Here is a 22,849-nt window from a genome sequence, read left to right as displayed (position 1 = left end):
CGCTGCTGTACTTGAACAGTTTCCCGAGACCTGTGTGTTTGAATGAGTCACTTTATTTCATATTAATAAAGCATAGGCAATGGCACGGGAGAAATGCAAAAAGACGGACGACAGCCGTTTCGTGCACAATGCACTTCAACAGGTCCCATGCTCAGGCTCAAGGAAACACTAATTTATACCACATGTGTGAACAAAAGGAACTCCACCCTTTACCTGAACGTGTCTTAAAAAAAAAACAAAATAAAAAAATAAAAATAAAAACAAGCATAATTTACATACACCATATGCAATAAAACTAGCAATCATAACCGCTTCAGAGAAATACGGACATATCCACTTTTTCATTTAGACCCAAAGGACCTGTGGCTTTTGTACGGAGGATCCATTTAGCCTTTATTTGTAAAAGATGTTTTTTATGACTCCCTCCATACTGCGGTGCAGACACCCTTCCAATGCCAGTAAACCATAATGCTTCCGCATTCCCCCCATGTACCTTCCTCATGTGTTCTATAAGTCTAGGGACACCCTTTCCTGTGCTGATGGAATTGAAATGTTCCCTGAATCTTACACAGAGGGGCCGGATCATTTTCCCAATGTAGAAAAAACCACATGGGCAAAACAATGCATACACTACAAAGGAGGTCCTGCAAGTAATGAATTCCGTGACTTCGTGAAATATAGGTCCTATTTTTACAGTTTTGCCACTTAATTTAAATGGACACCAAGAACAGTTTTTACATATATAATTTCCCTTTGGGGCACTAGATTCCAACCAATTATTTCGTTTGTTTTGAAATCTGTTCTTGACTAATAAATCTCGAAGGTTAGTACTTCTTTTACTCGCAAATAAAGGACCCCTACTGACCACATCTATAAGGTCTATGTCACTTTCCAGCAGATGCCAATTCTGTCTGATGACTGTTCTAATGTGTCTATCCATAGAATTATATGTAAAACTAAAAACAAACCGTTTCTCTTTTCCTTTTTTGATCTGCCCAGTAATAACTGGTTCACTATTAACCCTCTGTAAGGCAGAATCTAGAACAGAGTCAGGATACCCTCTTTTTTGAATCTGCTATGCAATTCATTCGCTTGTCTCTGAAAACCTTCATTATGACTATTAAATTTCTTTAATCTCAAAAATTGGCCATAAGGCAAGGAATTCTTTACATAATGGGGGTGTGCACTATTATAATGTAAGAGGGAGTTTGTGGATGAAGATTTACGAAAAACTTCTGTATACAAAACTCCATTGGTTAACTTTAATCTGACATCCAAAAAATCTATTTCTGAGCCTCCAAATTGCGAAGTAAACTTCATATTCATATTATTATGTGAATTAAGAAACTCCAAAAATAAATTGAAATCCTCTTTTGATCCGTCCCACACAATGAAAATGTCATCCACATAGCGAATAAATAATTTTATATACTTCAAAAAGGGATTGGTGACCGCATAAACTGCTTTCTCCTCCAAAACTGCCAAAAACAGGTTAGTGAGGGTGCACACGACGGGCGTACCCATCGCTGTACCCTCCATTTGCCTATACCAGACATTGTCAAATTGGAACGCGTTATGCGTAAGAATAAAATCAAGACCATCTATGATGAAATTGATGGTTCCCAGATCTCTATCAGAACTCAAAAGCACTTGTCTAATTGCGTCTACTCCACCCTCATGTGGAATTCTAGTGTATAGATTTTCCACATCTATGGATGTCATCTGGAAATTATCCTGCCAATCAATTTCTTTTAGAACTGTCACAAAATCTTTCGAATCTTTTATGTACGAAGGATTCTCCTTGAGGAGAGGACGCAGAAGCCAGTCTATGTACTGGGATAGGGGCTCCGTGAGAGACACTATCCCAGACACTATAGGGCGGCCTGGAGGATTATTAATGGACTTGTGTAGTTTAGGTATATATGATACCAATGAGGCTTTTTCGGAAATTCTGGAAACAATTTCTCAGCTTTACGTTTTGAAAGTACATTATTCTGGACCTGTTGTCTTAAAAGAGACCGCAATTCTTCTTTGTATCTTTTGGTGGGATCACTTTTTAAGACACAGTAAGTTGAAGAAACGGATAACTGCCTATTCGCCTCAGCAACATAACTGTCCTTATTTAGTAGAACCACGTTACCTCCTTTATATGCTGAACGCAGGATTACATCTGACCAGCCCTAATTTCTTTAATGGCCTGTCTTTCCTCCAAAGTTAGATTTGCGGTCTGTTTTGAATATATCAATGCCTCTAAATCCTTCACTACCTTTGTTCCAAACACATCTACCACATTTCCAGGGGAAATGGGAGGCATGTATGAGGAACTACGACCTCCCAAAAAAGGAACATAATTATGTGCGGTGGTTACATTAGACTGAGATACAGGATCAATATCCATCAGAATTAATGCGTCATCTCTAATATCCGCTAGCGATCCATGTCCAGCCATAAACCCCAAAGGGCCAATGGTGCATGGAATCTCTCCAGGGTAACTACTGATTTCAGAGGAAGCATTATTAGATGCAAAAGATTTATGCAAATGGATTTTTCTCAGTGCTTTGAAAAGATCTATTTGGAAATCAACCATATTAAAGTCCTGAGGAATGCAATACCGTATTTTTCGGACTATAAGATGCATCGGACCATAAGATGCACCCCAATTTTCAGAAGGAAAATAGGGAAAAAAATAATAATGTGTCAAATGGGGGTCCGTCTTACAGTCCGAATTCAGCTTACCTGGGAAGGGATCCGGGACAGGTGGAGGAGTGGTCACAGGGGTCATTCAGTGGTCCAGGCTCGTGCGGTGGCAGCTCTGTGTGGGGCAGTTTGGTTGTGCTGGGGCAGCTGCGCTGGGGCTGGGGCAGGTGGGCTGTGCTGGGGCTGCTGTGCAGGGGCAGCTGTGCTGGGACAGGGGCAGCTGTGCTGGGGCAGGGGCAGCTGTGCTGGGGCTGGGGCAGCTGTGCTGGGGCAGGGGCAGCTGTGCTGGGGCAGGGGCAGCTGTGGTGGGGCAGCTGTGCTGGGGCAGCTTTTCTGGGGCAGGTGGCCTGTGCTGAGCTGGGGCAGGTGGGCTGTGCTGGGTGAGGGTGGCGGCGGGCTGTGCTCCGGTGCAGGGGCGGTGGCTCCGCCAGCATTTCCTCGCAGCCCGGAGGCCCCCGCACATCCCTTGGTGGCCGCCGCCATGTTGCGGTGGCCTCCGGGAACATGGACGCTGTAAAGATTGCCGCCGGTCCGGGGACGGCGCATGCGCGGGTTCAGATGTCGTCCCGAGATCTCGGGGGATGAGATTCAAATCTCGGCAACGAGATCTCGTTGGGATGTGCAGGGGCCTCCAGGCTGCGAGGAAATGCCGGCGGAGCCGCCGCCTCTGCACCGGAGCACAGCCCGCCACCACCCCCGCACTGCAGAGCCCCGCCCGCTGCCCCCCCCTCACCGCAGAGCCCCGCCTGCTGCTACCACCGCACCGCAGGTTAGTATATTGTGACCATAAGACGCACCCCCCACTTTCCCCCAAAATTTTTTGGGGAAAAAGTTCGTCTTATGGTCGGAAAAATACGGTAATTAAGACCCTTGGACAATACATCTAAATGTCTCTTTTCCAGGACACGGTCTGTTAAATTGATGACCAAATTTTGCATGGAATCAGTCTCCTCTGTTTTCCAAGACACCTGTTTCCTTTTTCGTAAATTGCCGCTTGGGCCTCCTCTTTCCTCTGTGGATTCTATGTCTAAAGGGAATGGCGTAGACTCTGTGATATTCTTCCTATCACCTGGACATGCAGACGGAATAATGTCCTCATTAGCGCTAGAGTCTGAATCAGTAGTCAAATAATCCCTTTTATTGTGTCGTGATTTTGTGTTCTCCCTTTTGAAATTTCTTCTCTTAAAACGAGGGTTTGACTGTAAATTTTTATTTTTGTTCCACAAAAAAATTTAATTAGTGTCAAAATCATGTTTGTCCAAGATAAATTTGTCATTTTTTCTTTGCTTGATCTCCGTCTGTAAAACCACCAGTTTGCTATCCAATTTCTTATTTAAAGTTAACCATTGCTGTTCTGTGAGTCTTGTTTTTAACTCTTCTTTTGTTTTATTAAGATCCATTTTCACTTGCTCATAATTACTACTAAATAAGGACAGTTATGTTGCTGAGGCGAATAGGCAGTTATCCATTTCTTCAACTTACTGTGTCTTATAAAGTGATCCCACCAATAGATACAAAGAAGAATTGTGGTCTCTTTCAAGACAACAGGTCCAGAATAATGTACTTTCAAAACGTAAAGCTGAGAAATTGTTTCTAGAATTTCCGAGAAAGCCTCATTGGTATCACATACCTAAAATACACAAGTCCATTAATAATCCTCCAGGCCGCCCTATAGTGTCTGGGATAGGGTCTCTCACGGAGCCCCTATCCCAGTACATAGACTGGCTTCTGCGTCCTCTCCTCAAGGAGATTCCTTCGTACATAAAAGATTCGAAAGATTTTGTGACAGTTCTAAAAGAAATTGATTGGCAGGATAATTTCCAGATGACATCCATAGATGTGGAAAATCTATACAATAGAATTCCACATGAGGGTGGAGTAGACGCAATTAGACAAGTGCTTTTGAGTTCTGATAGAGATCTGGGAACCATCAATTTCATCATAGATGGTCTTGATTTTATTCTTACGCATAACGCGTTCCAATTTGACAATGTCTGGTATAGGCAAACGGAGGGTACAGCGATGGGTACGCCCGTCGTGTGCACCCTCACTAACCTGTTTTTGGCAGTTTTGGAGGAGAAAGTAGTTTATGCGGCCACCAATCCCTTTTTGTGACAGTTCTAAAAGAAATTGATTGGCAGGATAATTTCCAGATGACATCCATAGATGTGGAAAATCTATACACTAGAATTCCACATGAGGGTGGAGTAGACGCAATTAGACAAGTGCTTTTGAGTTCTGATAGAGATCTGGGAACCATCAATTTCATCATAGATGGTCTTGATTTTATTCTTACGCATAACGCGTTCCAATTTGACAATGTCTGGTATAGGCAAACGGAGGGTACAGCGATGGGTACGCCCGTCGTGTGCACCCTCACTAACCTGTTTTTGGCAGTTTTGGAGGAGAAAGTAGTTTATGCGGCCACCAATCCCTTTTTGTGACAGTTCTAAAAGAAATTGATTGGCAGGATAATTTCCAGATGACATCCATAGATGTGGAAAATCTATACACTAGAATTCCACATGAGGGTGGAGTAGACGCAATTAGACAAGTGCTTTTGAGTTCTGATAGAGATCTGAGAACCATCAATTTCATCATAGATGGTCTTGATTTTATTCTTACGCATAATGCGTTCCAATTTGACAATGTCTGGTATAGGCAAACGGAGGGTACAGCGATGGGTATGCCCATCGCGTGCACCCTCACTAACCTGTTTTTGGCAGTTTTGGAGGAGAAAGTAGTTTATGCGGTCACCAATCCCTTTTTGAAGTATATAAAATTATTTATTCGCTATGTGGATGACATTTTCATTGTGTGGGACGGGTCATCAGAGGATTTCAATTTATTTGTGGAGTTTCTTAATTCACATAATAATATGAATATGAAGTTTACTTCGCAATTTGGAGGCTCAGAAACAGATTTTTTGGATGTCAGATTAAAGTTAACCAATGGAGTTTTGTATACAGAAATTTTTCGCAAATCTTCATCCACAAACTCCCTCTTACATTATAATAGTGCACACCCCCATTATGTAAAGAATTCCTTGCCTTATGGCCAATTTTTGAGATTAAAGAAATGTAATAGTCATAATGAAGGTTTTCAGAGACAAGCGAATGAATTGCGTAGCAGATTCAAAAAAAGAGGATATCCTGATTCTGTTCTAGATTCCGCCTTACAGAGAGTTAATAGTGAACCAGTTATTACCGGGCAGATCAAAAAAGGAAAAGAGAAACGGTATGTTTTTAGTTTTACATATAATTCTATGGATAGACACATTAGAACAGTCATCAGACAGAACTGGCACCTACTCGAAAGTGACAGAGACCTTATAGATGTGGTCAGTAGGGGTCCTTTATTTGCGAGTAAAAGAAGTACTAACCTTCGAGATTTATTAGTCAAGAACAGATTTCAAAACAAACGAAATAATTAGTTGGAATCTAGTGCCCCAAAGGGAAATTATATATGTAAAAACTGTTCTTGGTGTCCATTTAAATTAAGTGGCAAAACTGTAAAAATAGGACCTATATTTCACGAAGTCACGGAATTCATTACTTGCAGGACCTCCTTTGTAGTGTATGCATTGTTTTGCCCATGTGGTTTTACATTGGGAAAACTATCCGGCCCCTCTGTGTAAGATTCAGGGAACATTTCAATTCCATCAGCATAGGAAAGGGTGTCCCTAGACTTATAGAACACATGAGGAAGGTACATGGGGGGAATGCGGAAGCATTATGGTTTACTGGCATTGGAAGGGTGTCTGCACCGCAGTATGGAGGGAGTCATAAAAAACATCTTTTACAAATAAAGGCTAAATGGATCCTCCGTACAAAAGCCACAGGTCCTTTGGGTCTAAATGAAAAAGTGGATATGTCCGTATTTCTCTGAAGCGGTTATGATTGCTAGTTTTATTGCATATGGTGTATGTACATTATGCTTGTTTTTATTTTTATTTTTTTATTTTGGGGTTTTTTTAAGACACGTTCAGGTAAAGGGTGGAGTTCCTTTTGTTCACACATGTGGTATAAATTAGTGTTTCCTTGAGCCTGAGCATGGGACCTGTTGAAGTGCATTGTGCACGAAACGGCTGTCGTCCGTCTTTTTGCATTTCTCCCGTGCCGATGCCTATGCTTTATTAATATGAAATAAAGTGACTCATTTCAAGAGAACGGTGAGTGCCATCCTGCTGTCTTTTCTACTATGATATTTCATGTTTTTTCTTCACATGGAGAGAGCACCCGTTCAGCAAGGGTTACAGGTGTCACACTGATAGCGGTTATAAGTGACTTTGCGGGTATTTCTTTCTCAGGGACAGTGCCAGATGTTTCTTTTTCCTTTGACTGACTATGTTTGAATGAGTACCTATCCCCAAATTTCACCTTGTTCGGACTGTCTCTCAGTCTCCGAATACTGCCTTTCAATCTCTGGTCCCGTGTCTGCGTTCAGCTAACCTGACTTTGGGATCAGCAGTTGCGTTACCGGCAACTGCGTAAGGGTAGAGACACACTTTCTCGTGTGAGAATCGCATGGTAAACCTTGTCCTGGCTGTCAGCTCTCCTGACCTGAGCTTGACAGCTGCATAGTAATCCATCACGCTGTCATGCTCAGGTCAGGAGAGGTGCCGGCCAGTCCATGCAGTGCGATGCGATTATCGCAGGAGAAATTCGGCAGTGTGACTCCAGCCTAAGAGTGATACCTGGTGGCTACCCACAGCTCAACGCTGACTCCACCATCAAGAGCTACTGAGAACACCAGGTAGCCGCTTTGCTACGCCCCTCCTTGGCAAGCCCAGCCCGGTGTCACAGTAGGTGCACAAACCACGTGTGCCACCTTCGAGCATGAGACATTGTCTGTGGGACTGCTGGAGAAAGCGGAGTACAGCGCTCGGCTATGTCTGCCATAGACTATAAATGAGTAGAAGTGCACACACTTGACCTCTTCTGCGCTTAAAGTGATATAGAGCCCCATTCTCTGAATCAGAGGGGTCCAGTGGTTGACTCCAGTTCTGTGTACGTTATGCCATATCTTATGAATAGTCGATATCTTTCAACCCGGGCAAAATCCCTTTGTCTACAGAAGAAATCATGTACTGTAATCTCATCACTGATGTACATGGCTGAGACTGTTCAACTTCTGCTTGGTAAATATAAGCGGTCATTTTGTGCCTATAATGGTGGTTTTACATTATGGCAGGGGTCACACAAGCGTATGTTCTCTCGTGTGCGAGAATCATGAAACTTATGCTAATGACACTCAGATCAAACTCTGTTAGCGTTTCACCCGAGTGTCACTTTAGTATGATTCAGTTCTCTCGCATGAGAGAATCGTAGCACAGGTATGGTAAAGATGGAGAAGAAAATTTCTCCATTTTCTCCATTAACTCTGTGCGAGTACATCGAACAGCACTTGGATGACATCCGAGTGCAGTCCGATGTTTCATTTGCTTCCATAGACTTGAATGGGCGAGTGCTACCCATTCATCAGATGCACCCACAGAATGCCTTGATTGGCATGAGACAAAGATTGCAGATCTGCAGTGCCCCATAGTAAAACATTTTTATTGGATTGTGCTCGTCCAATATATTTTCTTGTGTGAGTGAGCCCTATATCTGAACACATCTTTTTTTCCTTACCAGGTTCTTTGATGGGAGACAACCGGTGCTGGCGGTAATGGACCCCGCAATCATTAAGTCCATCCTAGTTAAGGAATGCTATACTATATTTACCAACAGAAGGGTGAGTGCACAAATCATATCTTGGTATGATATACATTTCTGGTAATTCTTTTTATCTATATTATTTAAAAAATTGCTTCTTTTTAGAACTTTGGTCTTAATGGTCCTCTTGAATCGGCAGTGTCAAATGCTGAGGATGATCAATGGAAAAGGATCCGGACAGTGTTGTCACCAGCCTTCACCAGCGGTAAACTTAAGCAGGTAAAATATCTTGGCAAATTATATATATATATATATATATATATATATGTGTGTGTGTATATGTATGTGCAGTATATATATGGATTTGCACATTTATTTTGATCATAGGTGAAGTAATATACTAGAAAATATTTTGCCTGTAGTGATTTTAATTTTTTTTCCCAGCACTATAACTTTTGGCTTAAAACTACAAACTGCCATTCATTTGTGATTGTGATAACTGATCGCTGAGACTCCATGATCAGTAAAATGAACAGGCTGTGGTGTTCACACAAGCCACTATTGCTTCGGATGGCCACGCTCATCAGGAGGCAGCAGGTGACTGTTTATAGGGCTCTCCATGCATGTGCTGTGACTGTGACACAGCCGTGCCACATGCAGCTGCGGTGCCGGATTCTGCTTATTTGTTAAGCGCTATAGCTTGCCGAATAAGAGGGAACCCGAACATATTCGCTCATCTCTAATTATGAGTTAATATTTTTTCTGTAATTTCTAATAAGGTTGGAATATCAATAGATTGCCATCTAGACGTTACAAGAGATTTAATTACTGAAAAATATGAAAGGCAATATCTGATTTTCTGAGGGAGTGAGTCTGCATTTAGGGATAAGAGCGCTAATTGAGGAGAGAGATTTATTGTGGATTTATTAGTTCTTATGAGCAATGGAGCGTTTTTTTTTCTCTATAGTGTTACAATTTTTGGACACTTCCACAGAATACGAATAAGATTTCCACTTCATTCGCACTTTCTCCAGCAAAGTCCAAGTAGTTAGTAAAGGTTTTTTTCAGTCTAACTGGAGTGAAGAACCAGCAAGAGTCTTATTAGTAGTAGTTAGTAGTAATAGTAGTAGTTTTCATGTAAACTGGCATTAATATTATATTTATATAATATATCTGTCGCTTTCCTCCAATTCTCAGAAGAAACGTGTTGATTCAAACCATTCTCCCATTTTACCATGGAATTGGACTTATCAAAACATACATCGGTATTAAATAAAGCATACATTTTCTTTATGTTAAAAAAAAATCTGATGAGGGTTTTCTCAATAGAGTAATTATGGCTCTAGATAGGGAAATGGGAAGAGAAATCCTATTTCTAATTTATTTTCTCAAGTCCAAAAAGTTATACAATTCCTCATCTGGAAGATTGTAAGACAATGGTAAAGAATGCTGTCTGCAGGGAATGGAGGGCAAGCGTTAGAAGAGCTAAAGCCAGTAATGAAGGAAGGCTTTCAAGGGAGAACAAAAGCAATAAAAAAAGGATGTGAGTAGTATGTCAGAAGCAAAAGAAAAGTAAAAGATGTTATAGGATTTTTAGAAGATGAAAAGGGTGAAGTTATCAAAAATGATGTTGAGAAGGCCGAACTTTTAAAATCATATTTTGCATCTGTTCTCTAAGAAAGCAAAAGTAACATGAACTGATTTTCATAGTGCTATTGAAGGAATAAAATAATCCACACTATCTATATACAGAGAGATGTGAGGGAACAATTAGCTAATTTAAGATGCATTGCATCATAGGGTACTGAAAGGCATAGCAGAGGAAATTGCAGAACCACTAACCAGAATCTTTGAAAATTCCTGGAGAAAGGATAAGACCCAGGGCAAATGTCCCTATCTTCAAAAACTGAAAGAAGATGGAGCCAGGAAATTACAAGCCAGTGAGCCTTAGGCTATGTGCACAGGCTGCGGATTCTGCTGCGGATCCACTGCGGATTTGGCCTCTGCGGATCCACAGCAGTTCTGCAGACAGTGTACAGTACAATGTAAGTCTATGTGACTTACAATCCGCTGTGCACATGCTGCGGTTTTTCAACTGCGGAAAAGCTGCGGTTTTGAATACGCAGAAAGAATTGACATGTCAGTTCTTTCTACGGATTCCGCTGCGGTTTGCCACCTATTCCATTGTTCAGGTGACAAACCACAGGGGAAAACCGCAGGCCCATCCGCAGGTAAAACCGCAGGTCATTTTACCTGCGGTTTTACCTGCGGATCCGCAGATACAAATCCGCGGTTGAATCCCCAGCGTGTGCGCTTAGCATTACTGTTATATTAGCAAAGATCTTTAACAAATTATTAAGTAGCATGTATGTAAGTACTTGTATAAGAATATAGTAATTAACCAGAGCTATCATGGGTTTGCAGCAAACAAGTCAGGCCAGACTAATCTAATTTGCTTCTATTATGAAATCACTGACTGGGTAGATCAGGGAAATGCGGTAGATTTAGTATATTTAGACTTTAGCAAAGCATTTTATAAAGTATCTCATACTATCTTTATTGAAAATATGACCAAATATGGGATTGACAAGCCTACGGTAAGGAGGATTCATAACTGGCTAAATCATCGTACTCAAAGAGTGGTAATAAATTGTTGCACATCTAATTGGAAGATTATTTCAAGTGGGGTACCACAAGGTTCTGTCCTGGCCCCAGTGGTTGCTCAACATTTTTTATAAATGATCTAGATAAGGGAACTGAAAGTAAACTAATCAAATATGCAGACAATGTAAAACTAGAAGGGATAGCTAACACAAGTGAAGACAGGAAGGATTCAGAAAGATCTAGCCATGCTTGAACAATAGGTAGTGTGATTAATAGAATGAATGGTATTTAACAGGAAAAAAATGCAAGATTCTACATCTGGCCAAGAAAAGCGAAAATTACAGTACATCTACATAATGGGAGGACTAGAACTAAGCAGCAGCACTTGTGAAAAAGACTTGAGTATACTAATAGATCACAGATTGCACATGAGTCAACAGTGTGATGCAAATGCAAAAAAGGCATACACATGTCTGGGATGTATTATAAGAAGCATAAAGTCTAGATCAAGGGAAGTAATTATTCCGCTCTACTCCTTCATGGTCAGACCTCATCTGTAATACTGTGTCCAGTTCTGGGTACAACATTTTAAAAAATACATAGAAAAACTGGAGCAAGTTCAGTGAAGATCTACCAGGATGGTGAGTGGACTGCAAACTATTTCCTACGAGGAACGATTCAAGGATCTGGGAATGTTTATATTGCAAAAAAGAATGCTAAGAGGAGACGTAATAGCTGTCTACAAATATCTGCAGGGATGTCACAGTATAGAGGGATCATCCATATTCTTATTTGCACATGAAAAAATGAGAATCAATGGATTGATACTGAAAGGGAGAAGATACAGATTAGATATTAGAAAACATTTTGAAAGTGAGGTGATCAATGAGTGGAACATGCTCCTATGAGAGGTGGTGAGTTCTTCTTCCATGAAAGTCTTCAAACAGATTCTGGACAGACGGTTTAGTGAATCCTGCATTGAGCAGAGGGTTGGACATGATGACCCTTGAGGTCCCTTCCAACTCTAATGTTCTATGATTCTATGAGGGAGTGCAGATTGAAATATAGTTAAAGGAAATGTATACAAAAGATAATAGCTTAGATTATTATTTGTAAGTTTTCGTCACTTTTTCCATAAAAAGATTAATAGATTCTAGGGTGATCTAGGAATGGTAAAGAATGATCTAGCAAATAACAGAAATTGAGGGATGACAAAGGAGAACACTTGTTAGGGTATGTGCACTAGGGTGACCGGATCTCATATGGGGGGGAAAAAATGTCGGAATCTTGTTCCGACAACTACTACTTTAACAAAAGCTCTAGAATAGATTAGATAACTATATAAAATTATCAACTCATGTAGGTTAGCGTGCTCTGATGGTTCATCTGTGCTACTGAGCAATTTATTAGCCATTAACAACTTTTCATTGTCTGTAATGGTGGGATCAAAAAACTATAATCCCACCAACTCTGCATTCAAATACCACAAATGGTTCAAAAATTTGGTCAGGGCTATTTCTGCAATGTTGTTGTCACATTCTTTATAGTCTAACAGACTATGCAAAATACCTAAATCTTAAAATACCTCAATTTGGATTTTTTTCAAACTTTGAGCGACGAGCGGCACGGGTTAACGTCGTTTGATCGAGCTCAAATTTTGGCTATCTCAATATCTGGAAAGGGGAATCGTTTTGTGGGGTCCAGACGGACAAAATTCCGACATCGATTTTTTGCGGTCACCCTAATGTGCACACATAGTTTTTTGTCTCTGCGGATTTTGTAGAGAAAACCGCAGGTGAATCCGCAGGACAAAGACCTGCGGTTTTTCTGCGGTTTTGCCCTGCGGTTTTACACCTCATAATGGATGAGGTGTAAAACTGCAGCGTTTCTGCACCAAACAATTGACATGCTGCGTTTTGAAAACCGCAGCAAAACCGCGCGGAAAAAAAACGCAGCATGTGCACAGCTTTTTTTTATTTCCATAGGAAATAAAGGTACTGTACAACGCAGCAGAATCTGCTGCGTTTCTGCAGAGCCAAAAACGCTGCGGAAGCACAGCAGAAACCGCAAAGTGTGCACATACCCTTAAAAGAATTGTCCTTAAAATAAATTGTAAGTTAGGTAAAATAATCATTTTATTAAGGACAATCCTTACTAACCACGAGGAATTTACTTTATCAAAGTTATTAATGGAATTTTGGATCAGTTTTAAAATATTAGGTTCTGATCCAGAGTATTATATAGTGGTTTTGTTATTTTTGTTCACAAATAAGGAATATTAGATTTTTCCCAAAAGTAAAGAAACTCATTTTGAGTATCTTAGTTGGGAGTCCAAGCAAAAACCTAGAATTTTTGACTTTTTAACATTAATTTTATAGTAATAATTTGAGGCAAAGTCTTTACTGACTCAATTAATTCCTTAAAAACTGTCTCCTCTGTAATTAATGGTGAATAGTGCATCATCCGCAAGTAACCCAATTTTGTATTGCCAATGGTTCAGGGGGATGCCCTTTATCTGCTGATTAGTTCTAATGGATTCCACGAAAGGTTCCATAAGTAGAGTGAAGAGGAGAGGGGACAGTGGGCAACCTTGAATGGTACCCTTAGATATAAAGATAATATTAGATAGATGATTGCTTACATAAACTTTTGCTGATGGTTGAGAGTACAAAGTTGAAATTGCCTTATGAATATGACATTGAAAACCAAATTTATAAAATGTCACAATTATAAATTCCCAATTAATCAGAGCTAGTGTTTTTTTTGCATCAAAAGATAGCAAAATAGCTGGGGATTTCTTCTTTGTCACTCATGAAAATAAATTAAGAATTTTCCGAGGCTTGTCTCCATTTGACAAAATCAACTTGGTCCTAATATGCTAATTTTGGAATGATTTTTAGTAATCCTTCAGAGATCATTTTGGAATAGATTTTTTATATCTGTATTCAAAAGTAAGATAGGTCTATAATTTGAGACCAACTCAGGGTCACTATTTTGCTTGGGTATAACTATGTACAGTGGGGAAAAAAACATATTTAGTCAGCCACCAATTGTGCAAGTTTTTCCACTAAAAAAGATGAGAGAGGCCTGTAATTGACCTCATAGGTAGACCACAACTATGAGATCCAAAATGAGAAAACAAATCCAGAAAATCACCTATTCTGATTTGGCAAGATTTATTTTGCAAATTATGGTGAAAAATAAGTACTTGGTCACCTAAAAACATGCAAGATTTCTGGCTCTCACAGACCTGTAACTTCTTCTTTAAAAGGCTCCTCTCTCCTCCACTCATTACCTGTAGTAATGGCCACCTGTTTGAACTTGTTATCAGTATAAAAGACACCTGTCCACAACCTCAAACAGTCACACTCCAAACTCCACTATGGTGAAGACCAAAGAGCTGTCGGAGGACACCAGAAACAAAATTGTAGCCCTGCACCAGCCTGGGAAGACTGAATCTGCAATAGGCAAACAGCTTGGTGTCATGAAATCAACTGTGGGAGCAATAATAAGAAAATGGAAGACATACAAGACCACTGATACTCGGTGAGCAAAAATCCCATAACCACACAGGGGAGACCTAGTGAATGACCTGCATAGAGATGGGACCACCATAACAAAGGCTACCATCAGTAACACACCACACTACGTCGCCAGGGACTCAGACCCTGCAGTGCCAAACGTGTCCCCCTGCTTAAGCCAGTACATGTCCTGGCCCGTCTGAAGTTTGCTAGAGTGCATTTGGATTTTCCAGAAGAGTATTGGAAGAATGTCATATGGTCTGATGAAACCAAAGTAGAACTGTTTGGTAGAAACAAAATTTGTCGTGTTTGGAGAAGACAAAATGCTGAGTTGCATCCAAAGAATACCATACCTACTGTGAAGCTTTGGGGCTGTTTCTCTGCAAAGGGACCAGAATGACTGATCCGTGTACGTGAAAGAATGAATGGGGCCATGTTGTGAATTCTCTTACTTCTGAGTCGGGGCTCCCTCTGGTGGTTACTGTGGGTAGTGGAGCTGGCCGGATTAACAGAGGTCTACCACCTGATGATGATGTTTGGAGATCTGGGGTTACTGATTGAGAGTATTTAAGTGAGCAGGCTTCCCTCAATTGTTGCTGGTGATTAGTTCTTCTGTGCAACTTGAGGTCTGCTGTCTCCTGCCTGATCCTGCATTTTTCAGCTAAGTTGTTCATTTGCTAATCCTTTGCTTCTGATCTGGTTTTGCCTCTTTCTGCTTTGTTTTGCGGGTTCCGCACGCTCCCTGCTGGGGATGTGCTGGACCCTGCTCCATATGTTACAGCTTGTGTCAGTTTGTTCAGTCCCCTGTTATATTAGTCTCTTTTGCTTTGCTGCCAGTTTACACCAGAATGCTGATATAGTGGAGGAGAGGTCGCGAGACCCCAGTGTTTTTTTGTACATCAGACGTGTTGGATTTTTTAGGGTTTTTGTGTGATTGCAGACAGTGTCTTTCCTTTCCTATCCTATCTAGACAGTTTGGGCCCCATCATTTGCTTAGTCTATATTCTGCCTGTGTTTGTCCCTCATCTGGTCTCACCGACAATATATGTTTGGGGGCTATCTATTTCTTTGGGGTTCTACTCCGGGGCAGTTTAGATTTCACCTTTCTTGCTTTAGGTTTAGTTAGCTCTCCTGCTGTGCCGAGGTGTCTAGGGCATCGTAGGTATGCTCGACGGCTACTGTTAGTTGTGTTGTTAGGAATAGGGGTCTGCAATTCCCTAAGTTACTAACCTTTCTGGTTTCCTGGTCGCCTAGCCTATTCCTGCCATCCTCCTCGGTGACCTGTTCATAACAGAATCACCAGCCATACTGTAGACTCTAGGGTACTCTAAAGAAGGAAAGAATTATAAAAAAAAAAAAAAATTAAAAGTGTCAGAATTTTTTTTTATAAATTTTTTCCTCTTTTTCTCTGGGGCCATAGGAGGATTTTTTCTCTAACGGCGACGCAATTGTCCGATTGTTTTGAGCAGCTCACTGCTGAAGTGCAGGGAATTTCTGCCTATCTCGCTCAATCATCTGCTGTAGAACCAAAGATCCCTACTTGTGATGTGTTTTCTGGGGATCGATCTAAATTTTTGAATTTTAAGAATAATTGTAAACTATTTTTTGCTTTGAAATCTAACTCATCGGGGAGCTCTGTGCAGCAGGTTAAAATTGTCATCTCCCTGCTGCATGGCGATCCCCAGGATTGGACTTTTTCTTTGACACCTGGTGATCCTATTCTGGCTAATGTGGATGCGTTTTTTCAAGTCCTGGGATTGTTGTATGATGAACCTAATGCTATTGATCAAGCTGATAAAACCTTGTTGTCAAAAATTCAAATTGTCAAAAATTCCGAAAGTGGGCGGTCCTTACTAAATGGAATGATGATGCCCTAGCAGCTCTCTTTCGGAAGGGTCTGGCAGAAACCGTAAAAGATGTTATGGTGGGATTTCCTGTCCCCTCTGGTCTTGACGACTCTATGTCATTGGCCATTCAAATTGATCGACGTTTACGTGAACGTAAAACTACACGAGAGGCAGTGCCGCCTTTCGAACGAACTTCTGAACCCATGCAATGTGATAGGGTTTTGTCTAGGGCGCAACGTCAAGAGTTTAGAAGGCGTAATAAGTTGTGTTTTTTTTGTGGGGATGCCTCTCATACTATTTCTGTCTGCCCTAACTGAGAAAAGCGTTTTGCTCACGCATTTTCAGTGGGCAGTGTACAGCCTAAGTTCCTTTTGGCGGTTACCTTGATCTGCTCCTTGTCTACATTTTCCTCTAAGGCCTTTGTTGATTCAGGAGCAGCTTTGAATCTGATGGATTTTGACTTTACCAAACGTTGTGGTTTTCCCATGGTACCCCTGCGGACTCCTATCCCTTTGAGGGGTATTGATGCTACTCCTTTGGCGGAGAATAAACCCCAGTTTTGGACCCAGGTGATAAAGCGGGTCGCCCCGGACCACCAAGAGAATTGTAAATTTTTGGTGTTGCACAATTTGCATGATATTATTGTACTGGGTTTTCCTTGGTTGCAAACCCATAATCCTGTTTTGGATTGGAAATCTGTGTCTGTGGTGAGTTGGGGTTGTCAATGTGTTCTTAGTGACACTCCTGTTTTCTCCACCTCTCCCCAGTCTCATGATATTCCTGACTATTTGGCTGATTTTTCTGATGTATTTAGTGAGAGTAAGTCCGCGTCTTTGCCTCCTCATAGGAGTTATGACTGTGCAATTGAGTTAATGCCCGGTTGTAAATTTCCCTAGGGTCAGCTTTTCAACTTATCGGTACCTGAACATGATGCTATGCGATCTTATATCAAGGAGTCGTTGGAGAAGGGTCATATCAGACCATCCTCTTCACCTTTAGGTGCTGGGGTTTTTTGTGGCCAAGAAAGATGGCTCATTAAGGCCATGTATTGACTATTCGTTCCCTTAACAAAATCACTGTTAAATATCAGTACCCGTTACCCCTGATTTCTGATTTATTTTTCAGAGTTAAAAGTGCTTGTTGGTTTGCCAAACTTGACCTCAGGGGGCGTATAATCTTATTCGCATCAAGCACGGGGATGAATGGAAGACCGCGTTTAATACCCCGGAGGGAAATTTTGAGTACATGGTGATGCCTTTTGGGCTCACTAATGCCCCTTCCGTCTTCCAATCTTTTATGAACGATATTTTCCGGGACTTTGTGGATAAGTTTTTGATCATTTATCTGGATGATATTTTGATCTTTCCCAGTGATTGGGATTCTCATGTGGAACATGTCCGGACTGTGTTCCGGATTTTGAGGGAAAATACTCTGTATGTTAAGGGATCGAAATGTCTCTTTGGTGTACAGAGGATTTCGTTTTTGGGATTCATTTTGTCCCTGTCTGCTATTGAAATGGACCCGGCCAAGGTACAGGCCATTTATGATTGGGTTCAGCCCACTTCTCTGAAGGCTCTCCAGAAGTTTTTGGGTTTTGACAATTTCTACCGTAAATTTATAAATAATTTTTCTGGTATTGTTAAACCACTGACGGATTTGACCAAAAAGGGCGCTGATGTGGTGAATTGGTCTCCAGAGGCAGTCTCGGCATTTCAGGAGCTTAAGCAGAGGTTCACTTCTGCTCCGGTTCTATGGCAACCTGATGTTTCACTCCCATTTCAGGTGGAGATATATGCTTCTGAGATTGGTGCAGGAGCCGTTTTGTCTCAAAGAGATCCGGTAATCTCTAAGATGAATCCCTGTGCCTTCTTTACTCAAAAATTTTCCCCATCTGAGCGTAACTATGACGTGGGGAATCGGGAATTGTTGACCATGAAGTGTGCATTTGAAGAGTGGAGACATTGGTTGGAGGGAGCTAGACATCAAGTTGTGGTCCTCACCGACCACAACAATTTGATTTATCTTGAATCAGCCAAGCGCTTGAATCCTAGACAGGCTAGGTGGGCCTTGTTTTTCACGTGTTTTAATTTTGTGGTCTCCTTTCTTCCGGGCACTAAGAATGTTAAGGAGGACGCCCTTTCTAGGAGTTTCTTTACGGATTCTCTTGATGTGACCAAGCCTACTACCATTCTAAATGAGGGTTTAGTTCTTTCCCCCATCTCATCCGATTTGAGATGTGCCCTGGAGGAATTTCAGGTGGACAAACCTGAACGTTGCCCTATGGGAAAATTGTATGTCCCTGACCAGTGGAGGAGAAGAGTAATGTCTGAAATTCATTGCTCCTCGTTAGCTGGTCATCCAGGTATTTTTGGTAATAGAGATTTGGTGAGTAGGTCTTTTTGGTGGCCTGCCTTATCTCGTGATGTCAGGAATTTTGTTCAGTCCTGTGGGACTTGTTCTCGGTCCAAGCCCTGTTCTTGTTCTAGTGGTTTGTTGATGCTCCTGCCGGTGCCCAGGAGGCCATGGACCCATATCTCAATGGATTTTATTTCTGATCTCCCTGTCTCTCAGAGAATGACTGTTATCTGGGTGATCTGTGATAGATTTTCTAAGATGGTCCATTTTGTACCACTCCCAAAGTTGCCATTCTCTTCGGAGTTGATACCCTTGTTTTTACAACAGGTGGTTCGTTTGCACGGGATTCCTGAGAACATTGTGTCGGACAGAGGAGTTCAGTTTGTTTCCAGATTTTGGAGAGCTTTTTGTTCCAAACTGGGAATTCAGTTATCTTTCTCCTCTGCATTTCATCCTCAGACCAATGGGCAGACTGAGAGAACAAACCAGACTTTGGAATCCTATTTGAGATGTTTCATATCTGCTGATCAAGATGACTGGGTCTCTTTTTTGCCCTTGGCCGTATTTGCGCTAAACAATAGGGCTAGTTCTGCCACTTTGTCTCCTTTTTTCTGTAACTTTGGGTTTCATCCTCGATTTTCTTCGGGGCAGGTGGATGCTTCGGCCTGCCCAAGTGTGGATTCTGTGGTAGAGAGAATGCAGCAGATTTGAGACCAAGTAGTGGATAAGTTGTCCCACTCTCAGGAAAAGACCCAACGGTTTTCCAACCGGCATAGAAGCATTGGTCCCCAGTTTAAAGTGGGTGATATGGTTTGGTTGTCTTCAAAAAATATTCCTATGAAGGTTGTGTCTCCAAAATTCAAGCCAAGGTTCATTGGACCTTATAAGATTTTGGAAATCCTTAACCCCGTTTCTTTCCATTTGGCTCTTCCAGTTACGTTTAAGATTCATAACATTTTTCATAAATCTTTGTTGAAAAGGTTTGTGGAACCAGTAGTTCTCATGGCGGTGCCCCCTGACCCTGTATTGGTTAAGGGTAATTTGGAGTATGAGGTAGAGAAGATATTGGATTCTTGTCTGGCTAGACGGAGACTCCAGTACTTGGTCAATTGGAAAGGTTATGGCCAGGAGGATAATTCTTGGGTCTCTGCTTCTGACATTCATGCCGAGAGATTGGTTCGTGCTTTTCACCGGGCCCATCCTGATCAGCCAGGTGGTGTGGATGAGGGTTCGGTGACCCCTCCTCTTCTGAGCCGGGGCTCCCTCTGGTGGTTACTGTGGGTAGTGGAGCTGGCCGGATTGACAGAGGTCTGCCACCTGATGATGATGATTGGAGATCTGGGGTTACTGATTAGGAGTATTTAAGTGAGCAAGCTTTCCTCAATTGTTGCTGGTGATTAGTTCTTCTGTGCAACTTGAGGTCTGCTGTCTCCTGCCTGATCCTGCATTTTTCAGCTAAGTTGTTCATTTGCTAATCCTTTGCTTCTGATCTGGTTTTGCCTCTTTCTGCTTTATTTTGCAGGTTCAGCGCGCTCCTTGCTGGGGATGTGCTGGACCCTGCTCCATATGTTACAGCTTGTGTCAGTTTGTTCAGTCCCCTGTTTTATTAGTCTCTTTTGCTTTGCTGCCAGTTTACACCAGAATGCTGATATAGTGGAGGAGAGGTCGTGAGACCTCAGTGTTTTTTTGTACATCAGACGTGTTGGATTTTTTAGGGGTTTTGCATGATTGCAGACAGTGTCTTTCCTTTCCTATCCTATCTAGACAGTTTGGGCCCCATCATTTGCTCAGTCTATTTTCTGCCTGTGTTTGTCTCTCATCTGGTCTCACTGACAATATATGTTTGGGGGCTATCTATTTCTTTGGGGTTCTACTCCGGAGCAGTTTAGAATGCACCTTTCTTGCTTTAGGCCTAGGTAGCTCTCCTGCTGTGCCGAGTCGTCTAGGGCATCGTAGGTACGCTCCACGGCTACTGTTAGTTGTGTTGTTAGGATTAAGGGTCTGCAATCCGCTAAGTTACCAACCTTTCTGGTTTCCTGGTGGCCTAGCCTATTCCTGCCATCCTCCTCGGTGACCTGTTCATAACAGGGCCATTTATCGTGAGATTTTGAGTGCAAACCTCCTTCCATCAGCAAGGGCATTAAAGATGAAACGTGGATGGGTCTTTCAGCATGATAATGATCCCAAGAACACCACCAGGGCAATGAAGGAGTGGCTTCATAAGAAGCATATGAAGGTCCTGGAATGGCCTAGCCAGTCTCCAAACCTCAACCCCATAGAAAACCTTTGGAGGGATTTGAAAATCCCTGTTACCCAGCGACATGCCCAAAACATCACTGTTCCAGAGGAGATCTGCATGGAGGAATGGGCCAACATAGCACCAACAGTGTGTGCCAACCTTGTGAAGACTTACAGAAAACATTTAACCTCTGTCATAGCCAACAAAAGATATAGCAAAATATTGAGATGAATTTTTGTTAATAAGCAAATACTTATTTTTCACCATAATTTGAAAAATAAATCTTGCCAACACAGACAAGGTGATTTTCTGGATTTGTTTTCTCATTTTGACTCTCATAGTTGTGGTCTACCTATGATGTTAATTACAGGCCTCTCTCATCTTTTTAAGTGGGAGAACTTCCACAATTGGTGGCGGACTAAATACTTTTTTCCCCACTGTATCTATGGATTCTTTTGGAAATGAGTTTTCAGTGAAAGCTTGATTAAACCTAAATGTCAAGGAAAGAGAAAGGTGAAGCCCAAATAGCTTGTAGCACGCATTAGGAAGACCGTAAGGACCTGGAGATTTGTTCTCTTTTAACTTATGATTTGCTGTCTCAGTTTCATTAGTGGAAAAAGGGGAGTTTAGTGAATTAATGAGGTCAGAGCTTAAATTGTCAATATTGGAAAGAAACTTGAGAGATTACTCTTGACCTTATTTTCTTTATTTTAACTTTGGCCCTGAGGTTTACTTATTCTATTATAAGAATATTAGTGATTAAGTTTAGCCGCATTAATTAATTTGTCACAGTCATCCATCAGCAACTATTTTAGTTCAGCTCTCAATCTAAGAATTGTGAGATGAGTTTCATTTGTCGATTTTTTTTTTTTTTTATTATTTTTTTTTTATTTTTTTTTTCTTGTTTGTTTTGCTGCTTTATCATTAATTTTTGGGAACAATAGATTGGAAACTTTCTCTAGATTTCTTTCTAGGTCGTGCATTTAGTTGAATGAGAGCCACTTTAATTACGGCCTCATGGGTGTTCCAAACAAACATTTTTTGGAAATACAATTTTATGGCTTATCAATTTATTTTTCTAACCTAGATGGTGGAGTAAGATGGAATTACATCTCCATAATGCTTGTCGGAATAATAAGTATATTCTCTTGATGAGGAGTTCAAGCATCCAAATACATCAAATAGTTGTTCCTTGATTATCCAATTTATCAAGGTAAACATTACATTCCTGGAAGAAGATGTAGTGTCCATACCTTGATCAGAGATTATATTGAAGTCGGCAAATAAGATTAGACTTCCTTTTTGGTGTTTGGATATCTTTTTCATCAATTTGTTAAGAAAGAAAATTTGTCCTCTATTAGGGGCATAAATATTTCCTAAAGTATAGGTAAGATTATCTATAACACATATAAGGATATAGAAATGCCCATTATTATCTATAATTTCCTCCAAGAATTGGAAAGTCAGTGTCACCTATAGATGTAAATACACCGGCCTTCTTCTTTTCCGAAGACAATCTGTAAGTATGAAAATTCTTATGAGAAAAATTTGGAGGATTGTTTTGCGAATATTTAGTTTTTGGAAAAGCCACAATATGGATATTGGCACTTTTGGCTTCCCTTCAAGCAGGAAGGATTATTCAGTCCTCTGACATTTTGTGACAGTATTTTTACTTCCATATTTAGTTATGAAATATATTTATGAGAAAGCCAGAAAACTTTCAAATACAAATTTTCCAAGCATTCGAAAAGACCAACCTATGGTAGAGCAAATATCATAATATATAATCCTCAAAAAAAACAAAAAACTGTTTATGCAACAAATCAATCCCTACCCCAAAAAACACTGCCTGATGCCACCTCTTAGACGACATGGGGATAGAGGTTGAGAACAGAGTAGAGCAATTAGTGCAATTTCTCTGATTTCTCA

General features: G+C 41.1%; 1 protein-coding gene across 3 annotated transcripts in view; it reads left to right on the top strand.

The window, feature by feature from the left end:
- LOC141092155 (cytochrome P450 3A29-like) overlaps positions 1 to 22,849 on the top strand; it is a 224,970-nt gene that overhangs the window by 179,352 nt on the left and 22,769 nt on the right. For 2 of the 3 annotated variants that reach the window (XM_073578108.1, XM_073578118.1), the window contains exons 5-6: positions 8,334 to 8,433; positions 8,520 to 8,633. In XM_073578108.1, the coding sequence (XP_073434209.1) occupies positions 8,334 to 8,433; positions 8,520 to 8,633 (214 nt within the window). Of the gene's footprint in view, positions 1 to 6,747; positions 6,869 to 8,333; positions 8,434 to 8,519; positions 8,634 to 22,849 lie in introns of those variants that run through there. The other variant, XM_073578126.1, reaches the window with a different exon arrangement.

This window comes from Dendrobates tinctorius, unplaced genomic scaffold (assembly GCF_039654945.1).
Source record: "Dendrobates tinctorius isolate UK_male_01 unplaced genomic scaffold, ASM3965494v1 ptg000008l, whole genome shotgun sequence".
NCBI lineage: Eukaryota > Metazoa > Chordata > Amphibia > Anura > Dendrobatidae > Dendrobates > Dendrobates tinctorius.
The sequence above is the reverse complement of the archived record's forward strand: the minus strand, read 5'-3'. Positions and strand labels throughout refer to the sequence as shown.